This window comes from Tachyglossus aculeatus, chromosome 1 (genome assembly GCF_015852505.1).
Source record: "Tachyglossus aculeatus isolate mTacAcu1 chromosome 1, mTacAcu1.pri, whole genome shotgun sequence".
In the NCBI taxonomy this organism is placed as follows: Eukaryota; Metazoa; Chordata; class Mammalia; order Monotremata; family Tachyglossidae; genus Tachyglossus; species Tachyglossus aculeatus.
The window spans coordinates 79,028,906-79,044,536 of NC_052066.1; the positions used below are offsets into that span (position 1 = coordinate 79,028,906).

The 15,631-nt window shown below is 42.6% G+C and overlaps 1 protein-coding gene across 1 annotated transcript in view; it reads left to right on the forward strand.

The window, feature by feature from the left end:
* The window catches only part of ANKMY1 (ankyrin repeat and MYND domain containing 1), a 166,325-nt gene that overhangs the window by 137,016 nt on the left and 13,678 nt on the right, over positions 1 to 15,631 (forward strand). The window contains exon 14 of the mRNA XM_038747277.1: positions 2,850 to 2,998. Coding sequence (XP_038603205.1) covers positions 2,850 to 2,998 — 149 coding nt within the window. The remainder of the gene's footprint in view (positions 1 to 2,849; positions 2,999 to 15,631) is intronic.

Consider the following 15,631-nt stretch of genomic DNA (forward strand, 5'->3'; position numbering starts at 1 on the left):
CAAATTCCCTGCAAGGGGGTGATAGACCTGCATCAGGTTGAAGTGCCACAGGAGATGTGCAGGTAAAGGACGGGCCCTCATCTGTTTCCCACTGGCTCTGTTAGAGGTGACGGAAGCGCTTCAGGCTATTACCTTCTCTGGCTTGGGTCCCATCTCATTTCTGGATTGATTGATTCTTGGACTCTCGCTGGCAATCTTGGTTGACTGAATATATTGGTATTTGGCCATTATTTAAATTTGACTTCTTTTAGTCCAGAACTCTCAGCATTCATATCTCAATCATGTTATTTATCAAGCAATTACTGTGTGCAGATTATTGCATTAAGTGCTTGGGAAAGCACAGTAGAATAGAGTTGGTAGAGGTGATTCCTGTCCACAAGGAGCTTACAGTCTACAGGGGGAGACAGACATTAAAATAGATTACGGATAGAGGAAATAGTAGAGAATAAGGATAAGTACATAAGTACTGTAGGACTGGGGTGAGATCAGAATGCTTCAGGGTTTCACAGTCAAGTGAATAGATGATTCAGCCCTTAGTACAGTGGCTGGCATATAGTAAGCACTTAACAATACCATAATCATCATCATCATCATCATCAATCGTATTTATTGAGCGCTTACTATGTGCAGAGCACTGTACTAAGCACTTGGGAAGTACAAATTGGCAACGTATAGAGACAGTCCCTACCCAACGGTGGGCTCACAGTCTAAAAGGGGAAGACAGAGAACAAAACCAAACATGCTAACAAAAGAAAATTAATAGAATAGATATGTACAAGTAAAATAAATAAATAGAGTAATAAATATGTACAAACACATATACATATATACAGGTGCTGTGGGGAAGGGAAGGAGGTAAGAAGGGGCGGATGGAGATTATTATGATGATGTAGAGGGGAGGGTAGATAGCGGAAATGAAGGCTTAGCCAGGGAAGGCCTCTTGGAGGAGATGTGATTTTAGGAGGGTTTTGATGGCTAAAGTAGTGGTCTGTCATATGAAGGAGAAGGAAGTTCCGGGCCAGAGGGAAGATGAGGGCAAGAGATTGATGGTGAGATAGATGAGATCTAGGTACAATGAGTAGGTTGGTATTAGAGAAGCGAAGTTTGCAGATTGGGTTGTTGTAGGAAATCAGTTAGGAGCAGCATGAGAAGCATGCTTATTCATTCATTCAATCGTATTTATTGAGCACTTACTGTGTGCAGAGCACTGTACTAAGCTCTTGGGAAGTGTAATTCAGCAACAAATAGCGACAATCCCTGCCCACAATGGGCTTGGCCTACTAGATAAAGGATGAGCCTGGAAGTCAGAAGGTTCTAGTCCTGGCATTGCCACTTGTCTGCTGTGTGACCTCGGGCAAGTCATTTCACTTCTCTGTGCTTCAGTTCCCTCATCTGTAAAATGGGGATGAAGACTGTGAGCCCTATGTGAGACAGGGACTGTGCCCAACCCGATTACCTTGCATCTACCTCAGTGGTTAGAACAGTGTTTGACACATAGTGAACACTTAACAAATACCATAAAAAAATGGGGGTGGGGTGGGGAAGAGGTTATTGAGTGGTTTAAAACTGATGGTAAGGAGTTTGTTTGATGCTGAGGTGGGTAGGTGACCACTGGAGGTTCTTGAGGAGTGGGGAAACATGGACTGAAGAGTTTTTTAGATAAATGATCCAGTCAGCAGAATTCAGTCATTCAATCGTATTTATTAAGCGATTACTCAGTGCAGAGCACTGTACTAAGCACTTGGAAAGTACAATTCAGTAATAGAGACAATCTGTGCCCACACTGGGTTTACCGTCTGGAACAGGGAAGACAGACATCAAAACAAGTAAACAAACATCAATATAAATAAATAGAATTATAGATATGTACATATATATATATATATATATATATGTTCATATATGTACAGAGAAGCAGCGTGGCTCAGTAGAAAGAGCCCGGGCTTGGGAGTCAGGGGTTATGGGTTCTAACCCCCACTCTGCCACTTGTCAGGTGAGTGACTTTGGGCAAGTCACTTTACTTCTCTGGGCCTCAGTTACCTCATCTGTAAAATGCGGACTTAAGACTGTGAGGTCCATGTTGGACAATCTGATAATCCTGTATTCCCTCCCAGGGTTTAGAACAATGTTTGGCACATAACACTTAACAGATGCCATCATTATTATATACACAAGTGCTTTGGGGCAGGGAGAGGGCAGTAGAGCATAGGGAGCAAGTCTAGGAGACGCAGAGGGGAGGGAGAGCTGAGGAAAGGCGGCCTTAGTCTAGGAAGGCCTCTTGGAAGAGGTGAGGATTCATTGGGGCTTTGAAGGGGAGAAGTGTGAATTTTTTGGCAGATTTGAGGTGAGAGGGTGTTCCAGGCTACTTTTCTTTTTCACTCATTCAGACTTTAGCCATTTCTCCAAATATCAAGTTTCAAATCCAGAACTTGGCAAAATTAGCCCAGATAACCTACACCATTGAAACATCTCCGGGCCCCATATTCTTACTCAGTTCTCTCTAAGGCAGACCAGCAGTGCTACTGAGATACAGTCCAATAGAGTGATTCCAGTTACGAACACAAGGTAAAATTGAGACCAAGGGGTAGGTGGTTGTGATAGGTCCAAAAGTCATCATTTTTACGGGAGCAAATGTTTTTAGAGTTTTGGGTCTTGCTGTATTATTGTCGAGTGATTTGGTGAAAAGGAAATTGAAGACAAGAAATAAAAAAGCAAGTTTATTTGGAATTCAAGTCTAATAATAATAATGATGATGATGGTATTTGCTAAGTGTTTACTATGTGTCAGGCACTGTACTAAGCGTTGGATCATTGGCACTCCTTCATGCAATTATCTGTTTCTCTCTGTAGAATACCCTTCTTTAAATGTTGCTACCAGTGTGGCCGCTCCATAGGCGTCAGGCTTTCACCTTGCCTAAGGTGCTATCAAGTTTTTACCTGCAGCAAGAACTGTAAAACAAAACTTTGGAATGAGTTTCACAAGCAAGAGTGTGTTGGAGGTAAGTTGATTTGGAATCCTTTTTTAAACAGGAGTGGTGGGAATTGTGGAGGAGGAAAAGGAGTAACTGCAACTGGTTCCTTAATTAGTTCATCCCACATTAAGTGGGAATAATGTTGGAAAGAAATCTTGGGGTCATGGTTGCCCCTTAAAATCACCAGTTCAATGTGTGGGAACTGCCCAAAAGGCCATTTAAGTACAGTGCATCGTCAAGAAACAAAAAAAAAATTGTATAGTTTTAGTACCATATAAAACCGTATTTCACTTGAACGTTCACTCATTCATTCATTCATTCAATCATTTATTGAGCCCTGTGTGCAGAATACTGTACTAAGTGCTTTGGAGAGTACAATATAACAATAAACAAGACACATTCCCTGCCCACAATGATCTTATAGTCTAGAGGGGTGCTTTGGAGAGTACAATATAACAATAAACAAGACACATTCCCTGCCCACAATGATCTTATAGTCTAGAGGGGTACCTGGAGTACTGTGGGTAGTTCTGCACATCATATTTTAAGAAAGGCATGGTTAATTGATTGATAATAGATCTGAAAAAGTATATGAGAAAGGCAACCCAGATGATCAGAGTGGATGGAGAAGATGAAAAGATTAGGATTTTATTCCCTTAAAGGGGGCATGATTGAGACATCCATTAGACAGTGAGCTCGTTATGGGCAGTGAACATGTCCGGTAGTTCTGTCATATTGTATGCTCCCAAATGCTTAATACAGTGCTTTGCACATATCAAACACTCAAAACATACCATTGACATTGATTTATTGAAGTATGCCAAATCATGAAGGGACTATCCAGGGCAGAAATTGAATTCTATTTCACCGAATCCCCCAACACCAGGATGAGGAGACATCCATGGAAGTTCGAGGGTGTTGTGTTCTAAAGTGGATAGAACACAGACCTGGGAGTCAGAAGGTCAGGAGTTCTAATCCTGCCTCCACTGCTAGTCTGCTGTGTGACCTTGAGCAAGTCACTTCTCTGGGCCTCAGTTACCTCATCTGTAAAATGGGGATTAAGACTGTGAGTCCCACATGGGACAGGAACTGAGTCCAACTCGACTTGCTTGTATCCACCCCAGAGCTTAGTAGAGTGCCTGGCACATAGTAAGTGCTAAACAAATGTCTTAATTATCATTATTAAACACATGGACACATTTCTTCACACCCCAGGTGATAAGAAAGTATAATCTTTTGAGAAGAACGTTGGGCAGGACCAAAATATCAGTGTGTTTAAGATGGACTTGGATGAGAGGATCATAGTGGGTTACTAGAAGGGAAGTTAGAGATGTTAGATGGTAGATGACTAAACATTAGGCTGGGTGTCAAATAAGGGTACAAATGCATGGGTTTTAAAATCCCACTTCCTCCAAAAAGCCTTCCCTAACTAGGCTCTGATTTCTCCCATTTACCCTCCCTTTTAGTTGCTCATGCACTTGGATCTGCATACCTTAAGAACTTGATATTCCCTCCACCGCAGTCCCACACAACACTTATGAGCATATGCCTATACTCTCCCATTCCCCCAACAGTAATTTATTTTAATACCTGTTTTCCTCTCTAGACTGTATTGTTGTTGTTGTTGCTATTATTATTATTATTATTGTATTTGTTAAGCACTTACTTTGTGGCAAGCACTGTTCTAATCCCTGGAGTAGGTACAAGTTAATCAAGTTGGACACAATCACTGTCCAACTTGAGGCTCACAGTCTAAGTAGGAGGAAGAACAGGCATTGAATCACCATTTTACAGTTGAGGAAACTGAGGCACAGAGAAGTTAAGTCACTTGCCCAAAGTCACACAGCAAGCAGTTGGCGGAGCTGGGATTAGAACCCAAGTCCTTTTGACTCCCAGGGTTGTGCCCTTTCCATTAGCGTGGCTCAGTGGAAAGAGCATGGGCTTTGGAGCCAGAGGTCATGGATTCAAACTCCAGCTCTGCCAATTGTCAACTGTGTGACTTTGGGCAAGTCATTTAACTTCTCTGGGCCTCAGTTACCTCATCTGTAAAATGGGGATTAAGGCTGTGAGCCCCCCGTGGGACAACCTGATCACCTTGTAACCTCCCCGGCACTTAGAACAATGCTTTGCACATAGTAAGCACTTAATAAATGCCATCATCATTATTATTATTATTAGGCCAAGCTGTGCCCAGTAGAGTGCTTGGCACGCAGTAAGCCCTCAATAAATACCATCGATTTCCAACATTCCAGGAATGCTGACGAAGACAGAATACTAAAATGGGGGCACTATGCACTCTGATCCAGTCATGTTGTTTCTTATATTGTATCATATTTTCTTCAGGTATCTTTCCCAGTGTAGTTTGTGTGTGATGAGCATTCCTTCAATTGTAGAGATTACCTCATTTCAGCACCTATGTATTAGTGATCCTGTCCTGTCATTTGGCTTGGCTTCAGAAACCAGATGTGCTTTTTGGAGTCGAGCCAGATCTCACAAACATAAAAGTTTAGACATTTCTACAGTTTTCTAGGACAGAAATTTCTATGAAACTTGTTGTGACCTTCTTGGTAAACTGAACTTCGTAAGATTTAGATAAGATAAGGTTTAGATGATCCATATTGTTGGTATCTGCACTTAGTAATAATAGTAATAACAATAATGGTGACGGGTGTGGCATTTGTTAAGTGCTCACTATGTGCCAGGCACTGTACTAAGTGCTGGGTTGGATACAAGCTAATCGGGATGGACACAATCCCTGTCCCCACATGGGGTTCACAATCTTAATCCCCATTTTATAATTGAGATAACTGAGGCACAGAGAAGTTAAGTGACTTGCCCAAGGTCACACAGCAGACAAATGGTAGAGTTGGAATTAGAGCCCAGGCCATTCTGAATCCCAAGCCCTTGATCTATCCACTAGGCCGTACGTCTTCTCTAGTAGGGCTTAGACAACCTCTGTTGTCTATGCCCTAATAAGATTGTGGTCTAGGGGAACACTTAATTCTTCCAAAACGCATGCCCCTAGGCACTTTGATACTCACCTCCTTCCCTCCAGAGCACTTCAGTGCATGCACTCACATTTTATTGCTTCCCCTTTATGTAACTTATTTTATTGTTGGTCTCCCTCACTAGATTGCAAGTTCCTTTTGAGCGAGGATCATGTCTCCTAACTGTATTAGACTCTCCCAAGTGATTAGTACAGTGTTCTGCACACAGTAAACATTCAATAAGATTCTTTGACTAATACCGGTGGCCCAGTTCTCCTTTTAAGCCACTATAGTGGTGTAAAAAGAGGGACACAGCACATAAAAATAGATTGATATATAAACAATCTCTAATAATGGCAAAGAAAAAAGAAAGGATATTCTGCATATGCATGAAATATATTTCAAGAACATCCATGAAATTGTTTAAATTCAGCATGAATGATGCAGGCTGTGGATGTTCTTTCCTGGAAAAGTGCCCAAAAACAACATAAACAAGAAAAAGGAAAATTAACTTTTAATGGTTTTCCTAAGGAGTTGTTCCCTCTAGCCTTTCCTACCAGCTGTGGTTAATACAATTGCATCTTCATAGCTTCTAAGTAATTTCAACTGGCCATTGCCTTCCGAGTGAAGCCTCACTGAGAAAGAAACATTGGTTTAAAATATACTGATAAACTGTTCCTGATTCAATTTATCATAAAGGTTGATATTTAATGGAAAAATCCTATTTGGAGTATTACATTGCCTCCACAATTTGTAAATGTCGGTTTCTGAACTATTTCTTTCCAAATTAGTTGGAGCCAGAGAAATGCGAAGCAGCATGGCATAGTGGAAAGAGAATGAACCTGGGAGTAAGAGGACGTAGGTTCAAATCCTGGCTCTGCCCTATGTCTGCTGTGTGTTCTTGGGAAAGTCACTTCACTTCTCTGTGTCTGTTACCTCATCTGTAAAATGGGGATAAGAATGTGAGCCCCATGTAGGACAGGAACTGTGTCCAACCTGATTAACTTGCAACTACTCCAGGGCTTAGAACAGTACTTGGCATATAGTAAGTGCTTAACAAGTACCATTATTATTACTACTTGCAGAATGGCCAAAACATTTTTTATTAAATATATTTTCATAATGCTTCATTTTTTTAAGCAACTACTGAGTGCCCACTGGATGTGGTTCACTCTACTGGATGCTACAGGGAAGTACATAACAACAAAATGACACATTCCTTGCCCAAGAAGATGTTGCACTTTAATAGGACGGACAAACTTAAAAATATCTGCAACTAGAATGAGTGCTAAAGGAGGGTGTAAATTAGGTCATAAGTGCGAGAGTTAGCTGAAGGGATCATATGGCTCAGGTTGATTCCAAAAGCCTGTTAGAGGACCTGGAATTTGAATGTGTAGAGAGAAAGATTGAGGTACAGTGAGTAGTTTGGCATTAAGGAGTAAAGTGTGTGGGCTGGGTTGTAATAGGAAATTAGCAAAGTTTGATAAAGAGGGGTAGAGATGAGTGAGTGCCTTACAGTCAATGGTAAGGTGTTTCTGTTTGATCCAGAAGATGGATGGGCAACCTTTGGAGGTTTTTGAGGAATGGTGCTTAATAAATACCATTAAAAAAAAGTATGCAGCACTTTTTTTTTTTAAGAAAAATGATCCAAGCAGGGGACTGAAGTATGGACTGCAGTTGGGAGAGACTGGAGGCAGAAAAATCAGCAAGGGGGCTAATGCAGTAGTCAAGGTGGGGAGGTAAGTTAAGTGTCTGGACCAGTGTGGTAGCAGTTTGGATAGGGAGGAAGGGACAGATTCTAGAGAAGTTGAAGGTAGAACCAGTAGGATTTGGTGCCAGACTGAATATTTTTGTGCCATGCACATAATGAGTGTTCAATAAATACCACCGACTGACTGAATATACTGGTTGAATGAAAGATCAATCGAGAATAATGCCAAGAGTCTGGGCTTGTGACGCTGGAAAGATGGTGGTAGTGTCTACATTAATGGGAAAGTCAAGGGGCAGATGGAGTCTGGGTGGAAAGGAGAGAACTTCTGTTTTGGATATGTTACGTTTGAGGTGTTGGTGGGATATCCAAGTACAAATGTCCTGAGAGCAGGAGGAAACACAAATTAGAGTGTTAAGGACTGGAAAGGTAGACTTGGGAATCACGACATAGAGATGAGATGGAGCTATGAGATCGAATGAGTTCTCCAAGGGAGTGGGTGTAGAAGGAGAATAGAAGGGAACTCAGAACTGAGACTTGAGGGACTACCAAAATAAGAGGATGGGAGGAAGAGGAGGAGTGAGACAATACTGTAGCCTACCTGCCTCACAAGCCATATCCTTGATATTATTCTCAACTCATCTCTCTCATTCAACCCACATATTCAATCTAACATTTAATCCCGTCAATTATACTTTCACAACATCTCTGGAATCTGTCCTTTCTTCTTCATCCAAAGTGCTACCATGACTAACCACATTTCATATCCCACTATGACTACTGCATCAGCCTCTCATGAACCTCCTTTCCTCCTGGTCTTCCCAATCCAGTCCATTCTTCACTCTGCTGCCCAGATCACTTTTCTGAAAAACCATTCAATCCATGTCTCCCCACTCCTTAAGAACCGCCCGTGGTTGTCCGTCCACCTCTCCATTAGGCAGAACTTTTATACCATCAGCTTTCAGGCATTCAGTGAGTTCTCCTGTTCCCATCTTAACCTCGCAAATCTCCTCCTACTATTCAATCTGCATACTACACTGCTGTAACCCCAACCTACTCTCATCTTTCACACCACGGATCCCTTGTCCTCGTCCTCATTCTATCCTGGAACTCCCTCTCCCTTTACATCCAACAGACCACTACTCTCCTCATCTTCCAAACTCTACTAAAATCCTATCTCCTCCAAGAGGCCTTCCCTGATTAAGTCCTCATTCCCCCTACCTGACCTCCCCTCTATATCACCTATGAACTTGGCTGTTTACCCCTGAAGCACTTCGATACTCACCTCATAGCACTTTTTGCACTTAACCTTATACTCTACAACTTCCCCTAGTCATTCAGTCATTCAGTCAGTCACATTTATTGAGTGCTTACTGTGTGCAGAGCACTGTGCTAAGTGCTTGGGAAGTACAATTCAAAATACAAACTGCATTTGAATATCCTTCTACACCTGTGAACTGTCAGCTCCTTCTGGGCAGGGATCATGTCTACCAACGTTATTGTACTGTACTTTCCTGAGCACTTAATATGGTGCTCTGCACACATTATGTGCTCAATAAATACCATTGCTTGATTGATTGATTGATTGAGCTGGTGTTAGGCCCACCTACTACGTGGCCATAGTCCCTGAGTCTCATGAGTACCCTGGGGAAAATGGGCAGTTAGTCGATTGTATTTTTTGAGTGCTTATTATGTGCAGAGCACTGCACTAGAAGCCTGGGAGACTACAATATAACAGACACATTCCCTGCCCAATTCCCTTGACCATCTTAACTGATGTTTCCCTTCTGTTCCTTAGTGGCATCTTAAGTAATGGATGTGATGAGTGGGATTTTCCCAAACCTCTGCTACGGGGAAAAACTAGTCCCCCAAGGCTCAGACACCCCAGGATGATATGTAGGCAGGATATGCAAAAGTGATACCAGAGTACACTAAAGGCCATGAAATCTGATTTGAAGAGGATGGGCTGAAATTGACTTGATTTGATATTGAAATAATCAAAGTGGCTGTTCCTCACAGGAACTGCAGACCTAAACATGGGAATTAAGTTAATGACTGAAGACTGTACTCCTTGAATGCTATCTAGGAATGAAAACTGGAGAAGCTTGTAGAGTTGTGTTAGTGTTAGTTTATCCTCACAGCAATCTTATGAATGTCCCTATTAAGCTCATTTTCAAAATAAGAAAATAGATTCCCAAAGAGGGCCTCTTTGAGTCCAAAAGGACTAGTATTTAGGCACAGTACATCTCCAGTCCATTGCAAACAAGAGCTGGAAGAAATATCCTTTCCAAAATTGTGAGGTCACTTTTCTTCTGTGCTTGTTCAATTCGAGCTCTCTGGGGAAACTGGCTAAAGAAGGCTCAAATTAGGGCCAATTACTATGGTGGTTTGACAACAGAGCAGCTTGTCTTCTAGAAAAGAGATTGGAGAGCATCTATTCATATCGCAAAGATAAGCCAATAGCTACTGGACGTGAATATCTATTCAAAATTCCAGCACGGATGATATTTACATTCATATTTCAAGGCTGAGAAGGTCTCACATCTGATTACCAAAGCCTTGGGAAAATCCTTTGAATGAAATGATTTTTCAAGAACCAACTGTTGAGGCAATTAGAGAGAAGCTGCTTTTTGTCTATTCACAAAGGAGCCAGAGAGTCCCCAAGAAGCAGTTTCACAGATTACCTGGCAGAGATCCCACCTGAAAATCCATTCTTGCTGCGCAAAGCCTCAGAGCTGTAGTGTAGTGACAGTATAATGAAGCCGCAACAGAACAGGTGTTGTATGACCCTGACCAACCTATTCTACACTTCCGGCCTCTAAATGAAATTCCCAGTCCAGCAGGTTGTTTCTTGAGAACTAAAGAGAAAATTATGAACACCAGGGCCACACAATTTCTAACTCTTGAAGACTCTTTCACATGATCAAGATGTGTGTAAATATATAATGTATTTATATAGCCATGTATAGTTCATGAGTGTGTCTGTATTATGTGCATATCTTTAAAGAGTAAGAACTATTCTTCAGGTCCAAAGATGACATTGCCAATGGTGATATATTTGTGTGTGTGTGTGTGTGTGTGTGTGTGTGTTCGTGCGTGCGTGTGCTTGGCAGATGTGTGATTGACAGGCCCTTTCACATCATTGGCAGGGAAATCATGTCCTGCTTCACTGTTGGATTTTGTGCTGTTTTGCTTCATTCTTGGTGGAATAAAATTCTGAAAGCCTCTGTTTAAAGAACCATCCCATTTCTAATTGCTATGCTATGTGCTACCACTATCCCCAACTGCCATGGCTATTTGAGATTTTGCTTTACTGAGTCTTTAAAATGCTTTTTTTTCCCCACCATGTGTCTGTTTTCCCCATTTCAGTTTATCATAGAACAGCTGTTAGGGAAGTCTGCTGTTATCCATTCTCCCATGTCTGGCCCAGCAAAGATGAAATCAGGTGTGAACAACCCCAAAATTCCCTCTCACCACCCCAGCTCCCTCTATGACCCTAACCACATTCTCTTTCTTCCCAACCATCTCTCAAGAGATTTCCCACTTGCTTTCGACATCTGCCCCCTCCATCTGCGCCTCTGACCTCATCTTCTCACACCTTATAAAATCACCTGTGCCCCTTCTTCTTTCCTCCCAGAATATCATCTTCAAAAGCTCACTCTCTGATAGCTCCAACTCCTCTGGTTTCAATCATGCCCACTTCTCTCCTCTACCAAAAAAGCCTTCTCTTTAAACATAGCACCATCCAGCTAATTGTCCTATATCTTGTCTATCATTCTTATCCAGAGTCCTCAAACATGTTACTTTCACCTTCTGCTTCCACTTCCTCTTTTCCAACTCACTCCTTGACCCTCTACAATCCAGTTATTTTTTGTAATTGTTGACTTTCTGGTGACTGAAGACAACTATCTGCTGTGAGCCATTACTTCTTTCTTGTTATTCCTTATAATAAAATTAATCTTTATTATTAAAATTATTTATTTACATTAATGTTTGCCTCCCTCTCTAGACTCTGCTCATTGTGGGTAGGGAACACAATGAGAAGCAGCATGTCTCAGTGGAAAGAGCATGGGCTTTGGAGTCAGAGGTCATAGGTTCAAATCCCGGCTCCGCCAATTGTCAGCTGTTTGACTTTGGGCAAGACACTTAACTTCTCTATGCCTCAGTTACCTCATCTGTAATGGGGATTAAGACTGTGAGCTCCCTGTGGGACAACCTGATCACCTTGTAACCTCCCCAGTGCTTAGAACAGTGCTTTGCACATAGTAAGTGCTTAATAAATGCCATAATAATAATAATAATAATAATAATAATAATAATGACATTTATTAAGTGCTTACTATGTGCAAAGCACTGTTCTAAGCGCTGGGGAGATTACAAGGTGATACGTTTGTCCCACAGGGGGCTCACAGTCTTAATCCCCATTTTACAGATGAGGTAACTGAAGCACAGAGAAGTTAAGTGACTTGCCCAAAGTCACAGAGCTGACAACTGGTGGAGCAGGAATTTGAAACCCTGACCTCTGACTCCAAAGCCCGTGCTCTTTCCACATAAAGGAACTGTCTCTATATGTTGCCAACTTGTACTTCCCAAGTGCTTAGTACAGTACTCTGCACAAAGTAAGTGCTCAATAAATACGATTGATTGATTGATTTCCACTGAGCCACATTGCTTCTCCATAAAAAAGGTCTACCAACTCTATTGAGTTGTACTCTCCATCCAAACCGCTACCCTGCTGGCTCAATCTCTCATCCTATCCTGACTGGATTACTGCATCAGCTGCCTCTCTGATCTCCCATCCTCCTGTCTCTCCCCACTTCAATCTATACTTCACGCTGCTGCCTGGATCATCTTTGTGCAGAAATGCTCTGGGCATGTTACTCCCCTCCTCAAAAATCTCCAGTGGCTAACAGTCAACCTACACAACAGGCAAAAACTCCTCACTCTCGGCTTCAAGGCTGTCCATCACCTCGCCCCCTCCTACCTCACCTCCCTTCTTTCCTTCTACAGCCCAGCCCACACCCTCCACTCCTCTGCTGCTAACCTCCTCACTGTGCCTCGTTTTCACCTGTTCCACTGTTGACCCCCGGCCCACATCCTCCCCCTGGCCTGGAATGCCCTCCCTCCGCATATCTGCCAAGCTAGCTCTCTTCCTCCCTTCAAAGCCCTACTGAGAGCTCACCTCCTCCAGGAGGCCTTCCCAGACTGAGCCCCCTCCTTCCTCTCCCCCTCCCCACCCCCCCTGCCCTACCTCCTTCCCCTCCCCACAGCACCTGTATATATGTTTGTACAGATTTATTACTCTATTTTACTTGTACATATTTACTGTTCTATTTATTTTATTTTGTTAATATATTTTGTTTTGTTGTCTGACTCCCCCTTCTAGACCGTGAGCCCACTGTTGGGTAGGAACCGTCTCTATATGTTGCCAACTTGTACTGCCCAAGCGCTTACTACAGTACTCTGCACACAGTAAGTGCTCAATAAATACGATTGAATCAATGAATGAATAATCTCCTAAGCACTTAAAAAAGTCCTCTGCACGTAGTAAACATTTAATAAGCACCACTGATTGATTGATTGACCCTCCTTCCTGTCCCTTTTGGTTCACAAGCTATTGCACCATTCATCCTAAATCATACTTCATAGTGCCCCTAAGAGTGACCTCCTTCTTGCCAAATGTAATGTAGTCTAATTCATCATTTTCTTCCTCTACCTCTAGACTGTCTTTTTTCACTGTGGTCCACTCCTTCCTCCTGGAAACCCTATCTTATCTTGATTTTCGGACACCATCCTCTGCCGGCTTTCCCAATAACAATAATAATAATAATGTTTGTTAAGTGCTCACTGTATGCCAAACACTGGTCTAAACGCTGGGGGGATGGGGATACAGGGTAATCGGATAGTCCCACGTGGGGCTCACAGTCTTAATCCCCATTTACAAATGAAGTAACTGAGGCACAGAGAAGTTAAGTGATTTGCCCAAAGTCACACAGCTGACAATTGGCGGAGCAGGATTAGAACCCATGACCTCTGACTTCCAAGTCCGTGTTCTTTTCACTGAGCCCCACTGCTCCTACCTTTCTAGCCAATCCTTCTAATTCTCTAGTTATTCCTTTGTCTCTCTGCCTTCCCATCCCGAACTGTGGGTGTCTCTTGCAGTCCATTTCTGGGTTCCCATCACTTCTCAATCTTCACTCACTCACTTGGAGAGTTTGTTTATTTCCACCTCACTAGCTCCAACCACTATCTTTCTCTACTATCTCACATGTCCTCTGGCCTCCAGGACATCTTTACATGGATGGCTTACCTCAAGCTTAATATGTCCAAAAATGAACTCTTCATCTACCTTCCAATATCTTCTCTTCCTCTTAACATACCTATCACTGTTAAAAACATCAATCAAACATATTTACTGAACTCTTATTGTGTGCAGAGCACTATACTAAGCAGTTGGGAGAATAATAATAATAATGGCATTTATTCAGTGGTTACTATGTGCAAAGCACTGTTCTAAGCACTGGGGAGGTTACAAGGTGATCAGGTGGTCCCATGGGGGACTCACAATCCTAATCCCCATTTACAGATGAGGTAACTGAGGCACAGAGAAGTTAAGTGACTTGCCCAAAGTCACACAGCTGACAACTGGTGGAGCCGGGATTTGAACCCATGACCTCTGATGCCAAAGCTTGTGCTCTTGTGTTTGTGCTCTTTCCACTGAGCCACGCTGAATACAATGTAACAATATAATGGGCAAAGTCCCTGCCTGCATCACACTTACAGAAAACATCACCATGCTTCCCATCTCTCAGTGGGTTGAAAGGTGTATTACCGAAAACCTCACCATCCTTCCCATCACTCGGTGTGTTAAAAGGTATACTTGATCCTCTACCTTTCAACCCACATATTCATTCTACACCAAGTCATGTTGGCATTTCCTCCACATCTCTAGAATCTCTCCCTTTTTCTCCATACAAACTGCCATCAAGCTGGTGCAGGAACTTGTTACCTCCTGTTTCAATTACAGTGACAGATTCCTCTTATACCTCCCTACCTCCTGTCTGTCCCCTTTCAGTCTATACTTCACTCTGCTGCCTGTATCATTTTCTTAAAACATAAGGCTGCACCTGTCTCCCCATTGCTCAAACACCTCCAGTGTTCCCCTATCCCTCTCTGTCTTGAGCAAGAACTCCAGACCATTGGCTTCAGTCTTCTCACCCCTTCTCATCCTTTCATTCCAACTTGCACGTTTTGTTCCGCTAATACCAGGCTACTCACTTTGCCTCATCCTGGTTTCTCTTTCTGCTGATCTATTTGTCACACCCTCACATCTTGTCTGGAACTCTTTTCCTCATCAGTAGACCATTCAGCAGGCCACTGAGGAAACTGAGGCATAGAAAAGTTAAGTGACTTCCCCAGGTAACACCGCAGGCAAATGTGAAGCAAAACTGAGAACTCATGCCTAATTTCCACTACTTTTTCCTCTTCGGTAATCACATCTCCTCCAATTAATCAATCAATGGTATTTATTGATCAATTACTTCGTGCCTCCTGGAGACCTTCCCTCAACTCCAAACCCTAGTTCCCCCCTACTGCCATTCACCACTTCAGTTTCCCCTAAGCACCTGGCTTCCCCCACATCACCCCACACCATCACACCTATTTTTATGGATTTGTACTCTATTGCTTCCTTCTGCCTATAATTTATTTTAGTGCTTGCCTCCCCTGCTAGATAGCTTCTTGAAGTTAGGAATCAGCGTGGCTTAATGGAAAAAACACGGGCTTGGGAGTCAGAGGACATGGGTTCCAATCCCAGCCCCACCACTTTTCTGCTGTGTGACCTTGGGCAAGCTGCTTAACTTCTCTGTGCCTCAGTTCCCTCATCTGTAAAATGGAGATTAAAACTGTAAGCCACACGTGGGACAACTTGATTACCTTGCATTTACCCCAGCCGGCACATAGTAA